The sequence below is a fragment of the Xenopus tropicalis genome, chromosome 2 (assembly GCF_000004195.4).
Source record: "Xenopus tropicalis strain Nigerian chromosome 2, UCB_Xtro_10.0, whole genome shotgun sequence".
Taxonomy (NCBI): Eukaryota; Metazoa; Chordata; class Amphibia; order Anura; family Pipidae; genus Xenopus; species Xenopus tropicalis.
In genome coordinates this window covers 122196188-122218686 of record NC_030678.2, presented here as the reverse complement: position 1 = coordinate 122218686, position 22499 = coordinate 122196188, and the positions used below count along the sequence as shown (strand labels likewise).

Sequence of the window (22499 nt, the reverse complement as noted above, 5' to 3'; positions counted from 1 at the left end):
ATACCAAATGCTTCCTTGATTACTTGATGGTGTGCATTAGTTTAAATTATAAATTTAAATATATATATAATTTAAATATAAGTGCTACATCATTTAACACAATATAATGATGATAAAATTCAAGGTAGGGGGAGAACATATGTGATCAGGACACTGTAAATTTCATTCTCCAAATAAAGGTGGATCTTACTTGCATTCCCTATAATATGGATTGATAGGTAAACATTGGAACTGTTACAAATATTGGAAAGACAACAAAGTGATGAGATATTCAGATGCCTTAGGACTTTATACAGACATACGCAAAGGGGCCCTGTATTATTTTGAATTTATGAACCAAAATTTTGCAAAATATAAAAATATTATGCATATAAAACTTCCTTTACCTTACCATGTGTTTTAAAGCTTTAGCAAGCAGTTGTCTACCAGATGGCTTGTCAAAATCAGCAATAATCCAGATGGTGACTCCATGAATTACATCCTCATCTGAAAATATTAAGTAGGAGTGACTAAGCATTTTGGTGTTAACTACAATATAAAAACGTCATTTTTATGTAGCATAATCTTAAAAGAAATTATTGAAATGATCCATTAATAGTATTTTCTCCTAGAATGTCATTCCTTATAACACTGTGGGCAAAGTCAATTGTTTTTCTTTCAGGTAGAGTTATAAAACACTATACAGTTCAGTAGTCCTTATTAGTAAATTACAACTCTAGCTTTCAGCTGTTTGGGAATGCAGAGGGGTACATAGGTGGAACATGTAAAGCAGCAAGTCCCCATTAAATGTACTGAGGATTTTTGCTACCCCAACACCTTCCCTGAAAACCCCAGTTGCTGAAACTGCATTTTTTTTCCTTTTCTTGTTTAGTAGGTTAATACTATTTTTGTATCATGCAAAAGTCAACAAAACATAGGGTTAGAAAGAAAAAAAAACCAAAAACATACCCTCTTTGGTTAAATATTTCATGTGTTCTGCAATTACAGCACTCTTGTCTTGTGAGTCCAGGAAGGAAAAAGTATCAAACTCATGTAAAGTATATTTCGCTGCAACTAACAAATAAATAAGAAAAAAAAAGTTTTGTTTTTTTTTCAGTCTATCAGGTATAAGCAGCAGTGGTATTAATGCACAGTATATTCATATAACATCTTAAAATAGTTATTTTTTGTATTATAGATTGGATAAACTCTATTTACTCCCAGTGCATTTCATTTCTCTTTAAACAATCAGTGCATAGTTCTGCTTAACAAAAGGACATTTGTTTTCTTTTTTCAACACAATAAAAAGCAAAAATGTTATAGGATATAGGATATATAAAAGCAACCATACAGAGGAATATTATTTCAGTCACTAAACTAGCTGCTGTTTGCACTCCAATGGAATATTACTATCAATTTATGGGAAACAAATCCAATCTTAGTTCAAGAATTGGCATACTGTATCTTATTTTTTATCTGCCATATTTTTAACATACTATACCCTATTCCTCTTTACAGTACATGGAATGATAATAAAATATATTTGAATTATGTTGATTATTACAATAACATGGTGCCAATATGATACAATTACAAGCATTCAGAGAGGGCATTCTATTGTATTGTATGTATGGATTCTGCAGCATCTCCTGATTGTCACCTAGTTGCTAAATCCACAGTTGTTATATATTCCCTTCTCAGTCCCAATGCATTTGTTGCTACTGGTGACTTCCTCAAGGGACTTCAAAAGATTTTTATAAAATTTTGAAAATTGATTCCAGTAGTTTGAGGAGTAATTGAGCACTTTCTAGATGTCACTGCACTCCTCTCATTCCCCTCTCTCCTCACCACCCTATAACTGTGTAGCCTGGGCCTGGGCATTACCATCAGATCCCCCACTCTGGTGCACACACAAGATATTAGGATAATGATGCATACACAAGATTTTGGGATTATGATGCAAAGCTTGTCTTACAGAATGGAGCCTGTCTGTTTGCGGTTATTGAGAATTCCAAGACTGAAGAATACAAAATTGATATAATTTATATATTGCAGGTAAAGTTTATTTTGTTGACTAACGTGATAGAAAAAGATTTAAAACTATTTCTTAGGGTGAAAGGTTCCCTATAAATATAAATATAACCCAGATTTATTTATGATTCCCCATCCCAGATGGTTTAACAAGTTAACAAGCTAACCAAAAAACTTCCTCACCACTATGGCATTAAGCAGTTCATCTCCAAAAACAATTTCCAGGAATGCAAATACAGCTGTAAAGACAGGTTGAAGTGGGGAACCAGTACACTGGTATTTATAGTTGAACTGTGTCCCTAATCTGTATGCTTGATAAAGGGGGGTGCTTGCAAAACTTTGCAGGGTTTCCCTGCAATTTTATCATGTGTGCCAGATTCCTTTTGCCTGTATATTTAGCAGGAGGGGTTTCAATACCCCTCATTCCAAGAACCAGGTGAATAGTTAGAAGGCCAAGGGTGTGCTGGGGATTTCTTTGTAGAACTGGACTCCTTACATGCAACATCCTGTGGAACTATTTGGCGTCTAGATATTTTAAGAATAATCACGTGTGTCTGCTAATCATTACTGTCAAAACTCTAATTTAATACTTGTGCATGTTTCTGAATGACAGAGTGAAGAGATATCTTTATCTATTTGAGAAAGGCTGGTGTTACAGCCGAAACGTCAGTTCCCCTGTTCAATAAATCTCCTTTATTTTGACTTAAGTCCTGTGAGCTTCTATTTGTTTTATCTACTGATATCTGGATGAGGACACAACAGTTATGTGAGTACCGGAATTTTCATCTCATATATATTATTTTTTCATCTCATTGGTGGTGGTTAACTGGTGGGTGAGTCTTTATAAACACTGTTTGTTTGCACATTTTATATCTTGATAAAGGTCCCGGGTGAGGACCGAAACGTCGATCTAAATAAACTAAGTATCTTTTTTTTGATAAAATTTTCCTGGTGTGCATCAGCATTTTTTACATATATATATATATATATATATATATATATGCATCAGGAGGGAGCCGGCACTCACGTCAATCGGGTCACAATAGCCTGGGTGCAGGTCCAAGTGAAGAATTAGATACAGCAGCGAAGAGATCCGCACTCACAGGACTTATAGAATTAATCTGGTGTTTATTGAGAAGACTCAATAAACACCAGATTAATTCTATAAGTCCTGTGAGTGCGGATCTCTTCGCTGCTGTATATATATATATATATATATATATATATATTTATTTTTTTTTTTATTTTTTTTTTTTAAATTATTATATAATTGTTGTAATTGTGGAATGACAGGCAACATTTTTAAAATTGCACCACATATCGTTTAATAAGTGGGATCCTAATAATTTAGTTATGCTAAGCCACTATATAATGATTGGTAATTTTCTTGTACTAAATAGTGTGCTGAAATGAATACTTATGGCAGTTATAGGAAAATATGTGACAAGGAATGTAGATTGTAAGCTCCACAGGTGTGGGGTTACATGTGAATGATGAACATTGTGTAAATCCCTGTATAAATGTATCGCCACTATATAAATATAGGATGGTAATAGTACTATATATAGCATTAATATGGGCAAGAGTATATATTGCACTGGTTTTATAAAGTAACACAGTTAAGTGATTACAAAATGTTCTAGTGGCCCTAAAGCTACAATCATCATAGCATTTAGAGCCAGGTGACAGACATACAGCTGTCAGAAAAAAGATGAACAGTTGATATTAGTGCGGCTTTACGAGAGTCATAAAGAACCCCCTGAAGAATTGGTGTAACTGTAATAAATCCATGAGCAACAGAAAGGCAATTTCTAACTGTAAGCTAAAATGATAAGGTTTAAATCAAACAAGTGTGATCTACTTCATACAGCTCTAACCACAGTCTAGAAGATCAATATAAATTATAGGTATACAACCCACAGCTGCTATGGCTTTCATGCTCTGACTGACTGGCCACAGTGGGCCAATTGATTTTTACCTGAGCTCTGACAAAAGTATAGCTAAATCTGGCATTCCAGTGTGAGATTAACCATTCACTGTACCAAAATGGCATAAGAATGTTTTATGTGGTTCTTACAAGAAAAGTATTATTCCTTGCATTGAAGTAGTAATATTCTGTCTAACCTAAAAACTGCAAATAAAATCCCTTCTAGAGTATAACATCAACTAAAAGTTTGAACACAAATGTGGCATGAAAATTTGATATAAACATGAGTATATGCACAAACAAAATCTTTTATCAGAAATCCCTTTCTAAATGATCTTTTAAGAATCCATGTGACTTTTTGAAGATTGCAGATAACGTGTCATTTAAAATGGGCAGATAATTTCCAGTTTACAGTGCAAAAGGACTAGATGACTAGAGTCAATAATCCATACCCTATAAATCTTGTTTACCTGGTGTTGAAATAAAATTAATATAATTCTTTTCACTGGTAAGAATAGAAGGATTGATTCTTGAAACCACACTAGGCTGATCCATAAGAAAATCCACAGCATCCAACTGGTCAGAGAGAAGACCCTTTTTACAAAATGCAAAAATCATACAGTTACAAAGCAGGCCTTCACTTCTAGCCCTAGGAAAAAATCTATTAATAATACAACTACTACTAATAATATTAATTACAATAATAACAACAATAAATTTCAGCGGCACATAGAGGTAAACTCAATATAAAAGTTAAACACTAGAATATATATGACTTTTATGTATTTTAAGCTTACCATGAACACTGCCCTCTGAAAAAACCCTGTGGCGTCCAAGATTTTCTGAAGAATAACAGTCTCCATCTCTTCTATATCCATCTCTTCACTGTTAAAGGGCACACCATTAAATAGAACTTGAGGCAATGGACCCAGCCCACTCTTCTTATAAAAGGTTGCTCCTGCCTGTTTAGATTAGAACCAAAGCAGATATACACTAAATATGGCACAAGTATAATTAGAGTCACTATAAGGGAGATAAGCACAGTAAACGCATAAGCACTGAACTCTCATTTTCTCATTTCTGCAACAAAAGTGCCAACATTGTATAAACTGCTAATCCTATATTTAATTCATGACTTTCTGTACATCAATAGGGCAGTAAAAGCATATGGGTTAGTTCCAGTTAAACTACATGTAGCTGAGATTAGAACACACGATTACCAGTTGGCATCAATGTCAATTTCTGTTAGTTGCCTTGAGCACATGGAAGAATGTAAGTGTGTGCATTCATCCTACTTGCTACCTATATAAATATTTATATGTATAAATAATTGAAATCTGTATGTGGTTTATCCTGGGATACACTTTTTATTCCAGATCTCATTCACCCATCACACTATTTCAGACACCTGATCACCACCACGTAAGACTGGTAGACAAACTGCAGCACATCCTAACATGTGGGTCTGAATAATATAAAGGATGGGAAGGGGGTAAGAGAAAGGATGTCTATGTGCCTTCCCCTAATAAATACAGTGCAAATAAAGTGCTATATGTATAGGTACTTGTGCTCTAGTCACAGAGGCAACAGAGTGCAGTGAAAAAAAACATGGAGGCTTGCACTTTTTTTTCACATTTTTTTAAATGCAGGAAAATAATACGCAACACTGAAATCTATATGAATGCCTTTGATATTTGGTACTACAACTCCTAAGTATAAATCTCTACAATGTCTAGTGGCTCCATTATACCCAGAGTACTTCCAACAATTACAGCTGCATGCATCTTCAAAGATATCAATGATGATCAAGGGGAGAGAAATTATTAACTCATTATTGCTATTCATTTTTGCTAGCAGCTCTCAAATGAACTGTCTTGCATCCTGATGAGGCAATTAACAGCTGGGAAACAGTAATGAAAATCCAACATAAATCTATAAATGTGTATTAATATGCTTAACTAATGCTTCCCTTACCAACTGCCTACTGTAGTACAAAATCATAAATTAGAAACATCCGATTCCATCAAACGGCATTTGAATTGCTAAAGAAAATAGATTTGTTTTAACGGTATGCCATTTATCTTCTGTATTCTGAAAACATAGATCTCAACTATCAATCTCAACAACTGGCCTTACAAAATTCTGAGAGAAAACATATTTGCTTTCTGATTCAGAACAAAAAGACAAGTCTTCTATAAAAACAGCTCACTTTACTATCAGCATTGTTATTGCTCAGACAAATTGACTACAGTCTCAAGAGAAGAGGTTTTTACTTGTCCAGTGACTTAAATGAAAACGTGTGTATTTTTAGTGTTTTTCATTTAACAGCCTGAGGTGTTCATTTCAGAATAATGTAACATTCTTAAAGGAGAAGAAAAGGCTAAGTCACTTGGGGGTGCCAAAATAAGTGACTTTAATCGCTTACCTTTTACCCCGGGCTGGTGCCCCTGTTAGGAGAAAACCACACCAGCCGTGGTAGCGAGTGCTTCCTATTTCCATATTTCCTCTGCCTGCAAAATCCCTGGGCCGGCGCATGCGCAGTAGAGTGAAAAGCAAACTTCTTTGAAAGCAGGAAGAGGAAGCGCTCGCTGCAGCTACCCCAGTCTGGTGCGGCTCTCTCCGAACAGGGGCACCAGCCTGGTGTAAAAGATTAAAGTCACTTCGGGGTGCATAGACTTAGCCTTTCCTTCTCCAAATATTTGGTATTTAAACAAATTTCTTAAAGGAGAACTAAACACTGAAAATGAATATGGCTAAAAATGCCATATTTTATATTATAAACTGACTGCACTTGTTTAAAGTTTCAGCATCTCTATAGTAGCAATGATATAGGTCTTTACAGTTGTCACAGGAGCTCTTCATCTTGGATTCTGTTAGAACTGTCCAGGACAGTGCACATGCTCAGTATGCTCTGAGAAGCTGTTGGGAAGCTGAGCTTAGGGGGTCATCGAAAATTATCAAGCAGAAAATGAGGTTTGTCTGTCATATAAGTTGATGCTATAGGGATAATTATTCAGTTTTAAAGGGGACATATAGGATAAATGGGAAAAAACCCTAATTTTGTAGGCAATTATAAATAATATAAGGTGCTGGTTTCACTTTGTGCTAAAAATTAATCATATCTGTAAAAATGGCCCCTTTATTGGAGCTCCCTATAGATCCTATCACTTCTCTGTCAGAGTTTGAAATGGAGAGTGGGCGTGACCTAACGGTCCCTGCCAGAAGCACAGCAGGAGGGGGAGAGCCAATCACAGCCCTGCACTCACACAAGCAAAGACAGGTTTCAGTTCCCTATCAAGGTCAGCCTAGCTGCTGATTGGTTCCTATCCTACAGTGCAGTGTACTGAGGGCGGCCGGCTCCCCTGCACATCCAGAGAATTCAGCCAGCAGGAAGTGGAACAGATGGGCGGGACTAGTGGGCTTTTGGTGGAATTTCTCAATAAATCAGTCTGAAATACAACTTTAAGAGTTAGAGGAGTACAATTCTCTGGTACATTCTTAATTTTTATAGGATATGTCTCCTTTAAAGCAAATGCCCTGGTTTTAGATCTGTCATGCAATGTGAATCTGAATGAATTACTAATCAGTCTTTTACTGTTACAATTATATTCTATTTATGCAGTATATTTTGAGCCGACCCCTAAGATAAGTAACTGAAAGCAGCACAGAGCATATGCGGTGAATCAGCAGAAAAGAAGATGGGGATCTACTGGGGCATCTTCAGAGACACAGATCTTCCCTGCTAAAGGGCTGTGGTTGCCTTGGGCTGGTACAGAAGCCCGAAACATAATTTACAACATTTCTACCCTACGTCTTTAGTTAGGCTTTAGTTCTCCTTTAACACATTAGATCTTCAAGATTTTTTTCATTATTGATCTAAAAAGATCATGTATAAAATATAGGACACAAGCATCTAGCCTAATTTAGATTTCATGTTGCCAATCATGTTCAATTTACACGTGGCCATTTCTGAGTTGCGGGTTTCTGATGTTCTCAAGGACACAAAACATTAAAGGCTACATTAAAGTTACTTAAAAATATATCATATTTTTAACAAATGTTCACCTAAAATTGACACACTAAAAAGGAAAATTATAAGAATTTACAGATCTTATTTAATTTTTGTGGATTTTTAATTATGTATCTTTAGGGTTGGCCTGGAAGTACAGGTATGGGACCCGTTATCAAAATGCTCGGGACCTGGAGTTTTTCAGATAAGGGATCTTACCGTAATTCGTATCTCCTACTTTAAGTCTGCTAATAAAATTATTCAAACAGTAATTAACCCAACAGGATTGTCTAGGCTCCAGTAAGGATTAATTATATCTTAGTTGGGATTAAGTAGAAGCTAATGTTTTAATATTAGAGAGAAAAATGAAATCATTTTTAAAAATGTGAATTATTTGATTACAATGGAGTCTATGGGAGATGGCCTTTCCATAATCTGGATACCTGTACAGAACTGGCAACAGGCCAGCAATAGTTTTGCTGCGCTGACAATTAACTCTAACGGGCAGATTTATCAAAATGTGAGGTTAGATCTTAAAGGACATGTAAAGCCTACATTTGCCTACAATGTGTATCAGTTGGGCATGTCTCCCCCACCCAAATGGCATCATTTGTACTGCATATATCCCCTTTCGCTTGCTAGCACCATCACATTTTTTCCAACCAAATAGCAGCTTTTATCCAGTGGCCATTTTTCCTCTGATGCATTTAAATCTGCAAACAGCATACACACACAGACCCTTATTCAGCATACATTTCATCAAGAATACAGGCTCACACAGGCTTTGTTTGAGCACTGTAATGGTAAAGCTGAGCTCATGAGAAAAAAATTGAAGCAGACAGCTAGAGCCGAGTTTCCATGGGAAACTGAGCATGCCCACAAGTCAACAGCCAAAGCAAATTCCTGAGGGTGGGGGCTGAGTGGGTTACAGGAGGAGAAGCAAATCTAAGTGATTAAGGGCATGTTGCAGCCTTAGGCTGATGCCACACGTGGCGTTTTTCCGCTGCGTTTTTTCTCAGCCTAAAAATGCTGCACAAGCCACACAGCCCCTGACTATGGCGTTTTTCAGCCTAGTACTGGTGACGTAAGCAAATCCCGTTTCCATGGTGCTAATAGTGCGAAATAGCAAAAAACGCAGCGTATTTCCGCTAGGTCTGGCAGCTGCCTTTGCGTATACATAGGAATAGCTTGCTTTGCAAATACTGGCGTATTTCAGCCAACGCTAGAAAAATCCACGCTAAGGCGTTTTCTATCGTATTTCCGCATTGTGTGGTTTGCTTCGCGTCTTTTCAGGTTATTTCTATGGATGATGACATCAGGTGTTTTTCAGCCGCCAGGAGAATTAGAAAATACGCAGCGGAAAAATGCCACGTGTGGCATCAGCCTTACTGTTAACCTCTGGTCAACCATTGGCAGGTATTAAAAGATTTCAAAGAGGCTGTTCAATGATTAAATTTTTGTGTGTGGGGTTTACATGTCCTTTAATACATAAAAACTGATCCACATTCCGTTCATTCCTATGGGATTTTTTTGAAGTGTATTTATCAATGGGTGAAAATTAGAACTCACCATATGATAAATACGCTGCTAAAAATCCCATAGGAATGAATAGGACGTGGGTGAGTTTCTATGTATTAAGCTCTAAACTCACATATTGATAAATCTCCCCTTAATAATTCCCATAAGCTTACACAAAGAGGGTACATATGCTTTATAGGTCAAGTTGCCAGAATGATCACACTAAACAGCTCTCAGAGGTTTTAAATGTTGCTGTTTAATGATCAGCACCTACAGTAAGAACATAAAACAAAGATGGGATGCAATGAATCCGGGATTTGATCAAATACTAATTGTTCAACCAAATCAAATAAAATCATAAAGTCATGTGACTTTAAGCTCTGAACAACTCAACCCGCTAATTAAAAAAAAAATAAAAAAAATCTCAGATTTAAATATGCAAATTGTGGATGGGGATTTGGTTTGGCATTTGGACAAATCTTTTGTGGATGATTTAGCATTCAGGAAAATCCAAAAATTATAGATTCAGTGCATCTCTGGAATAAAGGCTTTTAAATTAAGACACAAGGAGTGCTTTAAATGGTGTTTAGTAGAATGCACTACTGACCTCTCTGGGGTAAAATGCATTTTATCATACTGTTGGGTTCACTGGAAAATATGCATGAAACTCCCTGAACTGTATTTCCTTTATCAAATAATATGCTTAACATCCACTACCACATCTCTAGGGTAATATGCAAAATGCAATTTACAGCTTTAAAATATAAGAATAATAACATATAGTTATGATTTTTCCTACAAATTAAATTTATAAGAATTTACAAGTCTTACTCAATTTGCATGGATTTTTAATTATATATCTTTAGAGTTGGTCTGAAACTACCAACAGGCAAATAATAGTTTTGCTGTCAGCCCCTTAACATACACAGTATATCCTAGAGAAGCCAGGTTCCTGGACATTTAATTTAGGAGATCCAAAAAAATGCTGAATGGGGGTGAATTGATGGGCAACGCAATGCTGAAGTGCATTTGGATGTAGTCCATCTCACAAAGCTTAAATAATAGCCCATATAGTGGTAGCAGCATGTCTTGCAGAGGTGAGCACTGGTGTAAATGGTATTAAGTCCAATATGATATGAATGTAGGCCAATCCACAGTATTACAGGTCTAACTGGGACAAGTAACAATGCAACAGCTATTTGTCTTTATTACAACCCATTAAGCTACTTTATTTTCACTATGGACCTGCCCTGTGAGGAGGGTGTATTTGCACATCTCATTATTATGCAATATTTGATAACTATCTGGAATAGTGCACTGTGCAGATTAGCATTAAACATTTCAGTCACAGGATGCACGTCCCACAGCAGCCACTCACTACTAGGCTATCTTAAAAAAAAAAAAAACCCTTTGAAAATTTGAAATGTGCTTGAAAATTGCTCATACAGACCTGACATGTTGCTGTTTAACGGTCAGTGCCTAAGAACGTGAACAAAGATGGGATGCACTGAATCCAGGATTTGACCAAATACTAACTGTTCAGGCAAATTAAGTAAAATCATTAAGTTTTGTGACTTTAAGCTCTGAACAACTCAACCTGATGCATATTTTAAAAAGATAAAATGTCAGATTTAAATATGCAAATTGTGGATGGGAATTTGGTTTGGCATTTGGGCAAATCTTTTGTGGAGGATTTAGTTTTCAGGCAAAAGATGGATTCAATGCATATCTGGAATAAAGGCTTTAAATTAAGACACAATGAGTGCTGTCTGTGACTTAAATGGTGTTATATAATATGGTGTATGTAATAGAATGCACTACTGACCTCTCTGAGGTAAAATGCATTTTATTACACTGTCGGTCCCATTGAAAAAATATGCAGAAAACTCCCTGCACTGTATTTCCCATTATCAAATAATATGCTTAACATCCACTATCACCTCTCCAGGGTAATATGCAAAACACAATTTACAGCTTTAAAATATGAGAATAAAAACATGCAGCTGTGATTCTGTTCAGTCATACATTTTTGATCATTCATATATTTTCTTCTCTGCACATTTATTACTATGCACCCATTTTTCCCTTTCTGGCAGCCTTACTGCGCTGTTGCGTTCTGTGGCATAATGTCAACCTTGCTGATTTCATTTCTGAGCTCTGATGCAAAATTTGGGTACATAAACGGTATTGCTGGATTCTCTTTTGTAATATGCACATTTCACTGTATATTTGATCTAACTGATGGTAAAGAGCTCAAAGCTCTTTTTGTGATATTTGCCTGTACAGGGCAGTATGCAACACAGTATATTTCATAACAATCTGCTTTCAGGGACAATATCCACAATAAAAGTGCTATGTTGATGGTCTGGTCAAGGGTCATGCACATACGGTAAAACTGTAGAGCATTGGTGATTTGTCAGGGGATATAAAAGACGAAGTCTATCACTTGCACTGTATTGCAAGCATTTTTGTGAGGTATTATAATGTTTATAACCTTCACCAATTTATCAGTTGTGTGCCAACAGGTAAAATATTATTTCACTGGAATCCACTGGCATTTTTCACTGATGGAGATCATTCTGTATTATGTGATGTGATTGGACAATGGGGTGTTTTTACAGGAATACCAGGTTTAGACTTTTACCAGTTTATGCACACAGCTTCCCCTATGCTACTGGTAAAGATCTTTATACATGTCAGATAGCATCTGTAACTGAAAATGTAAAAGGTTTCAAAGTGTTCTTACAGTATTCAAACATTACAAGCACAACAAATTCATTATTTACAGAAACTGTAAAGAGTCCAGAACAGTTAGCTAATATAACTAGGCTTCCATTGGCCTGTGGTGCTCTAAGCATAATTTCACATGTACATATTTAGGGGTGGGGTTAGTGCGCTGGTGAATGGATGGAGACATTATTTATTATACTAAAATAGAGGCTTCATGATATAGCCAAGCATGATATATGCCTGATCTGGTAGAGGGCATCTGAGTCCTAGGGAAATGAAAAAAAAAATCAAACAAAAAGTGAGCTGACTGAAGTAACATTTTATTTATTGTTTACATGTGTATTCAGGGAGGCCCTTGAGGTAAGGTTCTTTTTTTCTGCAATTCTGCAGTGTGCTAGGATCCCTAATAAATAGGCAGTGGTTTGAATAATAGAAAATCATGAATAGAATAACAGAAATTAAGATTTTACAGAAAATTCAGAAACTTGATTAGCTGCAGGTGGTGCACCATTTGAAATTATAGACATACCTTTAGTTTGTTGCTGTATTCAGAGTGTAAACCCATAACTTGCTCAATATCCATCTTCGGAAGATCATACTTCAAGACAGACTTTATCATGTCTACAGTAAGTGTTTCACCATCATCTACTTTATTATACATCTGGAAAAATTTACAAAAATAAAATATTAAAACTATTTAACACAAGCATTAAAAAAAATAACTGAAAAAAAAATTATTTGTATAAATGGTTGAACAACCTCCCAAAACTGGTATAAAGTAGTGGTACAAATGATGTAAACAGCTGAAAGCTGCACCTTCTTGAAAGATGCATAATTAGTATTTGGCCTTTACATATGGTGACCTATTATCTATAGGTGTAGTACAGGAATGGGGCCTGTTATCTAGGATGCTCGGGACCTGGGATTCCCCATATATGGGGTCTTTTCATACTTTGGATCTCTCTACATGAACTCTACTAAAAAAATAATTTAAACAATAAATCCAAAAGGGGGCTTTTGCCACCAATATAGACTCCTTGCCGCTTATTTGGGATCTAGTAAAATATATTGTTTTACTTTTACAGGGCAGAGTCTGGTTGAAAATGACCTTCTCATATTTCAGACCTTTCTGGATAACGAATTTCCGAACAATGAATCCCATGTTAAGTCTCTTTTTAAGAAGGTCCCCTTCGTAACAGTGCAAGAAATACATAAAACCTTGTATAAATATGCACCAAGTTTCTCATGCTATCTAATACTATATTAGGCTGTTGTTCCTGTGCTATGGGGATGGTATGTCAATAATCAGGGTACCTCTGTCTTATAAAACTTGAGTTGTCACTCTTGTCCCCAGAGTGGTTTACAATAGTATTAATTCCTCACACTAGGTGGTAGCTTTTGTGCTTTTGTACTTTTAAGACGCAGTCTCTCACATACAGTCAGATTTAAAAGACTACAGTAATATTGCATTTTAAAAAAACTAACTATAGCAGAATACTTAATTTCTAACATTAATGATGGAAGAAAATGCTTGAGCGCTGTCAGATTCTTCTACTATGTAGTTAAATGCTTTCAAGAAGGCTGCACCTGCATCCTCCCCTGTGTTGCTTTCTTCATCAGAGTTCACAACAAAAACAAATCCAATCCTAGGGAAAAAAAAAAAATCAAACAAACAAAGGTACATTGCAAGACTGTGAGGTGAAATGAGAGGATGCTTATGTGCATGTGAAAAACTATAGGAATACTCATCTAAAGATCTTTACTGTAGGAAAATTGTACTTGCAGCCATTAACACACAGAACATTCATGTATTCAAAGAATGAGTTCCTTAATGTACACCGTTTTAAATATTAACCAGTAAAAGTGGATACACTTTTTTTTCTTTCAACAGAATAATTTTATCACACTACTGATACATTCATTATTCTCTTGCTGTGCTCTCCTAATTCCTGAAAAAGCAGTTGTCTTTGAACTGTCCAATATGCAGTACAGATCCCCTTCTTGTAATATCAAAGGTAGCACATTCCAGATAACCAGAGGTAGGTACATGAACTAATACAAGGTTACCATATATTTCTAAACTGCATAAGCTAATGCATTTTCATTACAGAACAACTTCCACACTCTCACTTATGAATACCTATACATTACCTTAAAGGAACATTGTGTCGGTAAAATAATTCTGCGAGCTTCACATAATCAGCTGCATACTCTTGAACAGGGTCCACAAACAAAACCTAAGAAAATACATCAAATAGTTAATCTCTCAGTTTAACAAACAAAGAAGCAGTATTTGCCTAACTACATATTTAATTATGGGGAACAGAAATCTCCATAACTAAATAAAATGTAAATGAAAGAAATGATGATATAATTTGTGACTTATTTGTCACATGAGGAGGCTTATTTATAAAAATTTGAATCTCGCAAAAATTTGAGTTTATTCAAAACTCTAAAATTCACTCAGATTCAGATGTTTGCTTATTTATTGAAGAATTATCTAGACAATTATCTAAAAAAAAAAAAGTGAATAAAACCGTGCAAAAAAACACAGTGAATTAGTTTTGTATTATAATTAACATTTTCAATGGGTCTATAAACTCTCGAAAAAAAATGTGAAGAATTAAAAAATTTGAATTGAAAAAAATTGCTTCCATTTTGCTTAGGATAACTCCCATTGACTTCTACATGAATGGGCAAGCATTTAGATGGCAATGTTTTGCATTTGAGTTTTTCAAATTTTTAGTGCTTAATAAATATCGAACATTCACATTTTAGAAGTTCTAATTCAAATTCATGAGGTTTAGTGCATACATACCAAACCAACAGAATAATTTACACCTATTAGGAACCCATATCTGAAAAAGATTTCTAATTCCCTTAACTTGTCTTTTAAATATTGAAAATATAAAAAAAAACATTCCAGTGTTCAGTAGAGTGTCAGGTAACTCATAAAAATGCACAGAGAAATACAGGAAACCCTAAAAAGGATGGGGGTATGCCCATATCAATATTACTGATAACCTGTTCAATCATAACTGGGATATCTTTGTGGATTCTTACACAAGTAAAACTGATTTAAAAAAATATTTACATAGGTATTAGATCTGTGCCAACCAATTGTGCTGTTTGGTTTTGGCATTGACCAACTTATTATAAAGGAGCTATGACAATGTAACTTTAGCCAGAAAAATCTTTGAATGTAAAAAAGTGGTGTTTTTTGGGAGTTGAAGGTAAACACTTTTTAATCTAATGCTCATCAGCTTTTTGCGTTTCAACCCTCCTGAGAGCATGCTTTATTGGTTCTACTGGATTATATATCAGTATGGGTAAGATGACTTCAAGCACTGAAATGCATCACAACCTCTCCAGTTATAGGATACATCATTTATTTCGGCAATGGCTTTTTAACTTTTCTGCCAAGACCTTCTTAAATGGCTAAGCACTGTTCACTACTTCAAGCTACAGTAATTTACTGATCCATGTTCCCCCCCTTATCCAACTAAAGCTTAGCAACTTTCTCATCATGAGCACACTACCCAGAGGGCTTCTCTAACAGTGCAGTCCCTAAGAAGGATTAGAATAAAGGTTCACTATTTGACTTTTCTAAAGTAGTCTAGAAACCTGGCAAGCCAAATAAGAACTTCAGCATATCTAATACAAAATAGTACAGGACTTATATTATATTAAAAAACATAAAAAAGGGTTTCTTTTTTGTTTCCTTTAGCAGAACAAAGCAATATTCTGCACATCTGACAAAAAAATATCATTATTTTCTGTTAGCAATAAGTAATATTATAAAAAAAAAAGTGTCATATAATACATTACAAATCTAGTGAAGATTGTTACATTGTGAACTAGATGATACATATACTTTTCCTGAGTAGAAACAAATTCAACATATTAGCCTCCACATTATATTATATATATATATATATATATATATATATATATATATATATATATATGAACAGAGAGCCGCACACACAAGGACTTAACGATAAAGTGAAAAAATTTTATTAAAAAAAATCCAACGTTTCGAGTACTAACTGTACACTTCCTCAGGGTCAAACCATATTTTGCTTCATTTTAGCCAGCACCCAGGGCATTTGAACTTTTATAGGGTGTGCTCCACTCTTCCTTGTATGTATATATATATATATATATATATATATATATATATATATATATATAATTTTCTGCATTTTCCTATTATGTGTATGTGTATCAGGTTCCAATTTGCAATTTTAAGCAAAATATTCCATTATATTAAATAACACCAGCATAGCATACACTCTACTGTAAGCCTTAAGATCTATTGTGCACAGCCATTTTTATAGTACCTCTTGTAGTGGTTACTGGTAGCATTTTTATATGTTCAATTTATATGTATATGCATGTTCATGGTATACACACTTCTATTGTACAGCATTGTGGAATATGATAATGCCTTATAAAAAAAAAAAAACTAACAAAAATAACAACAATAATAATAAAACTAACTAAAAATATTTATTAAGCAGTATCATATTTCACAATGGTGTACAATACAAAGGTGTGTGCCATAAACATACATACCTTTATATATACTGAACATACCAAAATACAAAATAAAAGGGGTTAGCATATTAATTGGGGACTACACTAAAATCACACCACAAACAGAAAGATGATCAAAAAAACGCCTGAAATGTCTTCTCTAAAATCTGCATTGCTTTGTTCACATTTGCTGTTTAACCAACAGATATCTGTTATTAGCACTGTCTGAAGCAGCTGCTTCTAACTCTATGAGCATATCTAATACAAAATAGTACAGGACTTGTATTAAAAAAAAAACTTAAAAAAGGGTTTCTTTTTTGTTTCCTTTAGAGAACAAAGCCATATTCTGCACATCTGACAACAAAATATCATTATTTTCTGTTAGCAAGTAATGCCATTTTAAGTACGAAAGTCTGCCCTTGTGGATTATATGATTCACACTGCAGACAAACAAACCAAAGACACACATACATGTTAGGTAATATCAGTTCTGGCTTTTACTCCTGCAATATTTCCTGTTACAGTTCAAACTGCATCGTGATCTCTGAGGAAGCACACAGACCATCACAAAATGGTGGCTCAAGGGAAAAGATGTAAAAGGGCAATATCTACTGAAATATATATTTCAGTTTGGTATGAAACAAACTATCTGTTGGTTAAGTATTTATTCTAAAGGGTAAAGTTTTTTTAAATGTGCTACTTGCTTAGAAAACCATAGCAACAAATGAAAAGGTAGCATATACTAGACATAAAAATCAAATTGGTTTCTGTGGGTTACTAGATGTACATTATCCCATTTATATCTAAAGGGGAACAACTGCACCGAAAGGTTGATATTACGTTTCCTATACTTTACTGAGACTAAAGAAACCAAGCTAACCTGGACCAATACTTTTGAAATAAATAATAAAGGAGAGTGGTTAAATCCTGCAGCAGTAATGCATGAACTGTAGTCACCTTGAGAAGGTCAACTGGACATTTTCACATAAATCTAAACAAATGGAAATGTTTTTTGTACATGCTGCAAAACCTCCAGTATAATTTAAGCAGATGGTGATTTCTTTTCTGCAAGCTTGTTGTACAGCATTAATCATTGTCATATTTTCTCCATAACAGCAACCACTAATTGTATTTATTTCCTGTTTATCTCATTAGTGATTCGGTACCTTTAGTCTCACAGATGCCTTCATTTTGAATTCGATATTACACATCGTTAAAAAAGGAGTGAAAAAAAACATATTGACAAAAATGAAAGTGGACATATATGATGGTATATGAATAGCAATGGTGTTGTGGAATGCCTCCCAGTCTTTGTTGCAAAGTGCAGCACAATCTCTGCCTTATGTTTACTGTGACAAGAAAATGCTTTTGTACATATGGTCTAAGAATTTGTTTATTGAAAATCAGCACAAGCAATATAAAAAAATGACTACTATATTTATTGTGTTGCATTTAAAACCCCTCTTTGATATATATAGATAGATAGATGATAGATAGATAGATAGATAATAGATAGATAGATCCCTCTGTGGTAGCATACATAACTAAAGGTTTTCCCTGAAAATAATTTTGAAATGGAAAGATTCAGATTCCAGATTAACTAGAAATCGAACAAGGCAATCCTAGAGGATTCCTATCAGTTCATATTTTAGCACAGGTGATAAACTTTGCTGACAGCCAGGAAAGTGTTCATGAATTGGCACATTTATCAAAGCATGTGTGTCAGTTCATATGAATCCATTTTACTGTTTGAGAAGTCCAACACTGTTCAGTTCAATAGGAAGCCCTATGAATTGTTCATTACAGATGCAAGGAGGTATAAAAAAATTTAGACAAATATTCTCCATTCTAGAATGAATCTGATACCACTGTAATGGTAGGAATTGTTACACTGACATATTTTTTCAGAACACAGTTTTGTACCATAAACTTGCTGAAATTTTATTCAAAATGTTTCTGATATTCTCAGATTCGCTCTCATCAGGTATGGTACCTAGGGATTGGAAGAAGGCGAATGTCACTCCCATATTTAAAAAGGGAGTAAGATCTCAGCCTGGCAATTATAGGCCTGTAAGTTTGACATCCGTGGTGGGCAAGTTATTTGAAGGCTTGTTAAGGGATCACATTCAAAATTATGTAGTGGAGAATGGCATTATGAGCAGTAATCAGCATGGCTTTATGAAGGACAGGTCATGTCAGACCAATTTAATTGCTTTTTATGATGAGGTAAGTAAGAAGCTGGACAGTGGGGATTCAGTAGATATAATCTATTTGGATTTTGCCAAAGCATTTGATACCGTTCCCCACAAACGACTGCTTTCTAAGCTAAGGTCTATTGGTCTTAGTGAAGTCGTTTGCACATGGATAGAAAACTGGCTACAGGATCGGGTACAGAGGGTGGTTGTTAATGGCACATTCTCTACTTGGAGTAAGGTTCTCATTGGGGTCCCTCAGGGTTCTGTACTGGGTCCACTTTTGTTTAATTTGTTCATAAATGACTTAGGGGAGGGTATTATGAGTAATGTATCAGTGTTTGCAGATGACACAAAACTCTGCAGACCAGTCAATTCTATCCAGGATGTGACATCCCTGCAGCAGGATCTTGACCAACTGGCAATCTGGGCAGCTAAGTGGCAGATGAGATTTAATGTGGATAAATGTAAGGTCATGCACCTGGGATGTAAAAATATGCAAGCCCCGTATACCCTTAATGGGACTGCACTAGGCAAATCCATAATGGAGAAGGACCTTGGAGTCCTTGTAGATAATAAACTTGGCTGTAGCAAGCAATGCCAGGCAGCAGCTGCAAGGGCAAACAAGGTTTTGAGCTGTATTAAAAGGGGTATAGATTCACGGGAGGAGGGGGTTATTCTTCCCCTTTACAGAGCACTGGTAAGGCCCCATCTAGAATATGCTGTTCAGTTTTGGTCTCCAGTGCTCAAACGGGACATTATTGAGTTAGAGAGGGTCCAGAGAAGGGCAACTAAGCTGGTAAAGGGTATGGAAAGTTTCAGTTATGAAGAAAGACTGGCCAAGTTGGGTCTGTTTACACTGGAGAAGAGGCGCTTAAGAGGTGACATGATAACTATGTATAAATATATAAGGGGATCATATAATAACCTTTCTAATGTTTTATTTACCAGTAGGTCCTTCCAACGGACACGAGGGCACCCACTCCGTTTAGAAGAAGGGAGGTTCCATTTAAATATTCGGAAAGGATTTTTTACAGTGAGAGCTGTGAAGTTGTGGAATTCCCTCCCCGAATCAGTCGTACTGGCTGATACATTATATAGCTTTAAGAAGGGGCTGGATGGATTCTTAGCAAGTGAGAGAATACACGGTTATGGGAGATAGCTCTTAGTACAAGTTGATCCAGGGACTGGTCCGATTGCCATCTTGGAGTCAGGAAGGAATTTTTTCCCCTCTGAGGCAAATTAGAGAGGTTTCAGATGGGGTTTTTTGCCTTCCTCTGGATCAACTTGTAGTTAGGCAGGTTAGGTATAGGCATTATGGTTGAACTTGATGGACGTATGTCTTTTTTCAACCCAACTTACTATGTTACTATGTTACTATGTATTTCTAGAATTTCCTACAGTGACTTTCAAAACATTAATGCCAGAGCCCACAATCTGGCAGTAAGCACTGAATCCCAGAAACATTTCACAAAGCATCTTATAAACACCATCCTTTCTTGACAATGTTGAATGACTACACAGATGCTGAGCTATGGTATATGCAGAAAGCTTTTTAAGCTAAGGCTAAATATTGTGGGGGGAGTTGTCTCCCACCTTAAAAACACACACATCAGGGTCAGGCATTTTGGTATTATAACATGTATAATGTTAACTGTGAATGGACAAATTAGTTTGACTTTCTCTATATTTACAGAGAAGTTCTCAGTTGTTTTACAATGATTCAACAGGTCCATGCCATTTCCCACCATACTTCTGATGTCAGCAATTGCCTTTCTACAGCTGTACCTAGTGCACCAGTCACAGAGTACTAAGAGATGGATATCTCTTCTAGAAATTCCTCAGTTTAACAAACATATTATAAAACAATGGCTTTATATATTGCAACTGTATATAAACAATCCTTCATTTATACAGGCAGAGGATTCATTTTCCAGAAAGTAGGGGATGGCCATCTATCAAAGACTTCTTTTTAAAAAATGATTCTAATTTGTAAAAGCGATTGCCTCCATAATAATAATAAAACAGTACCTTGTACTTGCTGGTAACTATGCTGTGTGAATCCATACTGGTTTAAAACAATCCTATTAGGTTTATTTAATGTTTCAATGATTTTTGCAGACTTACTAATGTATGGAGATCAAAATGGAGAAAAAATCCCTTGTCTGGAAAACCCCAGGCCCCAATAATTCACAATAAAACATCCCATACCTGCATTTTTATTACAATTATCATGGCTGTAAACAGGCGAAGGAAAAAGGAAAAGATTCAAATATTAAGGCAAAAGTGGAGCAGTATGTGTCCCTCCATATTTAAAGAGTTTTTATGTTTTTTTATTAAAAACTTCACAAAAAAAGAGACACCTGCCCCTTACATTGCCAGAGTCTCCACCTTTAAACATTATTCATTTTTACAGGTATTTGTTCTATGTACATTATTCATTGAATGGGTTACTTTCAGCCTACATTTCCAACTAAAAGATAGCCATTACAATTACTAGGGATGCACCGAATCCAGGATTCAGCCTTTATCGGCAGGGTTCAGATTCGGCCGAATCCTCAGTCCTGGCCGAACTGAATCCTAATTAGCATATGCTACTTTGAATTTGGAAGGGTTAAATGTCCACGCGAACACGGAATGAAAATTTTTTCGCCACGTGCAGCAATGTTTATCCCTTCCGGATCCTAATTAGCATATGCTAATTAGGACTCGGTTTGGTATTCATCCAAATCCCTTGGGATGGAATCAGGGGTTCAGCCGAACCCAAAAAACTGGGTTTGGTACATCCCTAACAATTATGTCATATGTTATTTCAACTATACATGGACCATGTAAAACAGAATCATTGACAACCAGTAAAAATAAAAACAAGTGCATATTGCAGCAGAACAAACCAGATTGAAGAAGTTCCGCCTGATTGGGCGAATTACTCCAGGGAATGCTGGCCTCAGTAGTTCTTGGACACTCGATGGCCATGGGGAGTACATGTGATCTGTCTCAATATCATTGATCCACTGTAATGAAATTCAAAAAGGAGACAATGTAGAACTATTACTGACAATAAGGTCAAATCAATAGCAATAGTGAATACTTGACATACTTTTCACACAAAAAAATTAATAGTATATTCAGTGTTTACTATCTTTTTTAATAATAATATAAGCAACAGTTAAACTAATAATAAAAAAACTAAAATAATAAAACTTTTCTAGTGAAGGCATTGTTCCTAGGAATTTGATTTTATTATAGTAACAGCATCTTTTTAATCAGAATAGGAAAGAGCCCCTAGCCTGCTTTAAAAATGTTACACAACACAGGAGAATGACACTGTGATAATAAAGTTATTACTGCAATGAAAACTGGTTCTCATTCAGCCATTTTTAAAAAGCAATGTATATCTGCACTCTTGTACTATAAAGAAATAATAATATTTAAAGAAGTATTTATGCATGCTGCAGAGTAATCTTTCTCACAAAAAGTTATAAATTTCCTTTTAAGGACATGTCAAGCCAAAAAATATTTTTTGCCTAATGAAAGAAAACATGATTGTAAGTAACTTTTCAATTTTAATTTA

The 22499-nt window shown here is 35.4% G+C and overlaps 1 protein-coding gene across 1 annotated transcript in view; it reads right to left on the bottom strand.

Moving 5' to 3' along the window:
* The window catches only part of uggt2 (UDP-glucose glycoprotein glucosyltransferase 2), a 121416-nt gene that overhangs the window by 58741 nt on the left and 40176 nt on the right, over nt 1-22499 (bottom strand). Inside the window, exons 14-21 of the mRNA XM_002942836.5 lie at nt 21820-21939; nt 14346-14431; nt 13705-13840; nt 12724-12855; nt 4735-4899; nt 4408-4531; nt 949-1053; nt 392-486 (exon numbers count right to left, since the gene is read on the bottom strand). Of these exons, the coding sequence (XP_002942882.2) occupies nt 392-486; nt 949-1053; nt 4408-4531; nt 4735-4899; nt 12724-12855; nt 13705-13840; nt 14346-14431; nt 21820-21939 (963 nt within the window). The remainder of the gene's footprint in view (nt 1-391; nt 487-948; nt 1054-4407; nt 4532-4734; nt 4900-12723; nt 12856-13704; nt 13841-14345; nt 14432-21819; nt 21940-22499) is intronic.